General features: G+C 36.6%; 1 protein-coding gene across 1 annotated transcript; it reads right to left on the bottom strand.

The window, feature by feature from the left end:
* Nucleotides 1-421: 421 nt before the first annotated feature.
* Nucleotides 422-2,104, bottom strand: LOC107482310 (phloretin 4'-O-glucosyltransferase). Its single transcript, XM_016102757.3, has one exon. The coding sequence runs from the start codon at nucleotides 2,043-2,045 to the stop codon at nucleotides 573-575; it is 1,473 nt and encodes a 490-aa protein (XP_015958243.1). The 5' UTR covers nucleotides 2,046-2,104; the 3' UTR covers nucleotides 422-572.
* Nucleotides 2,105-2,782: the final 678 nt, after the last annotated feature.

The following is a 2,782-nucleotide window of genomic DNA, read 5'->3' as shown; positions in this document are numbered from 1 at the left end:
ACTTTAAACTATTATCTTTTTAATATTATTTAGTTCTTTTTCTATACTACGTGATATATGATATTTTTGAAACAACTATTTTATTTAATATTTTTTCGTATCTAAGTTAATATTAATTAAATTTTAATTTATTATTTGAACAAATAACAAAAATATCTTAAATTTAATAAATTGCTGAGAAAAAGTTTTCTAATTTTGTGAACAACAAATCAACAATTAAATATTTTAAAACATTATAAACAAAAAAAAAAATTCTCGTACAATTTCTTATTGATTTCCAATTGGCAAAGAAACCCATGAAGGTAGTAAAACAAAGAAAAAAAAAACTAAAACATCATATAAAACACAAGGCATATTTAGACAAAAAAAAAATATCTAAAGGACCAATTATAATATAAANTTTAGAATAACAAAAAATTATATATTTTTCATATTAATTTTTTTTTTTAACTATTTAGTTAGAGTTAACCTCCTTTCTAGTAGATTCATAGTAGATTTTGACGTATTATAAGACTATTAAAAGAAAGAGTCAAGAATGAGAAGAAAAATCTGATACAAGATAAGGGTTGATCTCATCTACTTTGAGGCAGTAAGTCATGCACTTGATGAAGAAAAGTCCTGAGATTCTGCTCCGAAGAGCCACCTTCCTTCACAGCTTCCCTTGCCAACCTCTTCCACTTGTCTGCATTCTCTCTCAGTTCCTTCGCCTTCTCTCCACTTCCCATCACCACATCCAAACACCTCTTTATTTCACCAGCTTCCACCACCCCTTCTTCCTCCTCCTCCTCACGATCCACCCTCACCCCTGTCTTCCACACATCTTCTATTAGCTTCGCATTCGTCTTCTGGTCCACCCACTGCGGAAACGCCACCATTGGTACCCCAGATGCTAAGCTTTCCATCGTCGAATTCCAACCACAGTGTGTCACAAAACATCCCAACGATCCATGCGACAAAACCTCCACCTGCGAGCACCACTCCACTATCTTCCCCCTCGCTTCTAACTCCTCTCTGCAGCTTAACTCTTCATCTTCCTCTTCCTCTTTCTCTTTCTCTTTCTCTTTCTTTTCTTTCTTCCTAATAACCCACAAGAATGGATGCCTTGAATCCAACAAAGCACGCGCCATTTCCTCCATCTGCTTCTTCGCCAACACCCAGAAGCTTCCAAACGACACATAAACCACCGATCTCTCCGCCTGTAAGTCCAACCACTCTACGTAATCATTTGAGTGTTTGAAAATATTACCGCCATAGGAACTATCACCATCGCCATCTTTTTCAATGTCCAAGAACGCCGACGGAATCAATGGCCCGATTGGTATCACGTCCAATTTATCATCAACGGCCCTCAGGGCATCAGGTTCCAACGCTTCAAAGGTGTTGGCTAATATTCTTGGTTTGACTTCTTGATCAAGATGTCGAAACTGTTTTTCAATCAGCGAAGCAATGAAAGAGTTCCGATACTTACTAGTCGAATTATTTGATTCCAAATAGAACGAAGGTAGGTCACATGAGGGTTTCAACGGCGGCAACCCTGGAAGCTCCAAGGAACACGTCGAGGGCTCTTTGGTAATTTTCTCGTTGATGTAGTCACGGTAGCCGTGAAAGTAGAAGTAGTGGATGTCCAAGAGCACCGCTGGTTGAGGCCAGAGCACAACCGAGGGAAGGTGAAACGCACGCGCCGCCTCTGCCACCCAGTTTTGTAGGAAGGTGTAGACTACACAAGTGAAAGGGTGCTGGCCTTTTTCGGCGGCGGAGTTTATGAGATCGGTGACGAACTCTGTGCTGCGGCGCTGGTACTCGGTCATGTAGTGGTCATAGTTGGAGTCATCGGAGAGGGTGAAACCATCGTCGAAGCCATCGGAGAAGGGGACGAAGGAGAGGCCGCGGATGGAGGGTTTGTCGGACATACGGCGGTGCATGTGGACGGTGGTGGAAACGGTAACACGTGCGCCTAAATTAATGAGCCTCTTTGCTAACTGGAGGGAAGGGTTTATGTGGCCTTGTGCGGGGTATGTGATGAGAAGGACGTGGTGACGGTGCATGATGGCGGTGGTGGCAGCAGCTGAGTGGTAACTGAACACGCACCTTCTTCTTTGGACTAATGAATTAGTAACGAGGTGACAACTGACACGTTGAAATAATATATAGGGGTTTGAAGTTTGAACAATTTGGTGGTTAAAAAATCAATCATTAAATCAATAGTTTGTTAAAAATGCGTATTAAAATCAAAACTATATATTCAAATAAGTAAAATAAGATAGGTCAATTCTATGGTGACTATGATTTGATATTTAAATTTTGCCTAATTTTTTTTTTTAGTAAATTTTGAATTTTTAAAAATTATTTATTTTTATATTTTTTAAATTAAATATTAATTTTTAACTCTTTTTAATAAATAAACACCACATTTTAGGCACCATAGCATTCATCAATAAAATAATATATGTAGCATTTTTAAATTCCAAACCATGTATGTGTCTTTTCTTATTTTGCTCATTACTACTATATTCAATAAAAAAAGTATAAGTAACCAATAAAAATATTAAACAATATAAATAATAGATATATCGAATGTTTATTTTATTAATGTACGAATGAGTAGTTTAATATTAAAATTTAGAAAATTAATTTAGAGGTGTGGTATATTTTAATTTAATTAGTAATTATTCATATTGTTTAACAAAATCATTTATCCCCTAACATTTCCCTATTCAATATAAACGTGTTGTTTTTATGTAAAATGGAATTTGAATCCAGAGAGATTACCCTTCTTAACTTA

This window comes from Arachis duranensis, chromosome 3 (genome assembly GCF_000817695.3).
Source record: "Arachis duranensis cultivar V14167 chromosome 3, aradu.V14167.gnm2.J7QH, whole genome shotgun sequence".
NCBI classification, from domain to species: domain Eukaryota; kingdom Viridiplantae; phylum Streptophyta; class Magnoliopsida; order Fabales; family Fabaceae; genus Arachis; species Arachis duranensis.
This window is presented reverse-complemented; position numbering and strand designations above follow the sequence as displayed.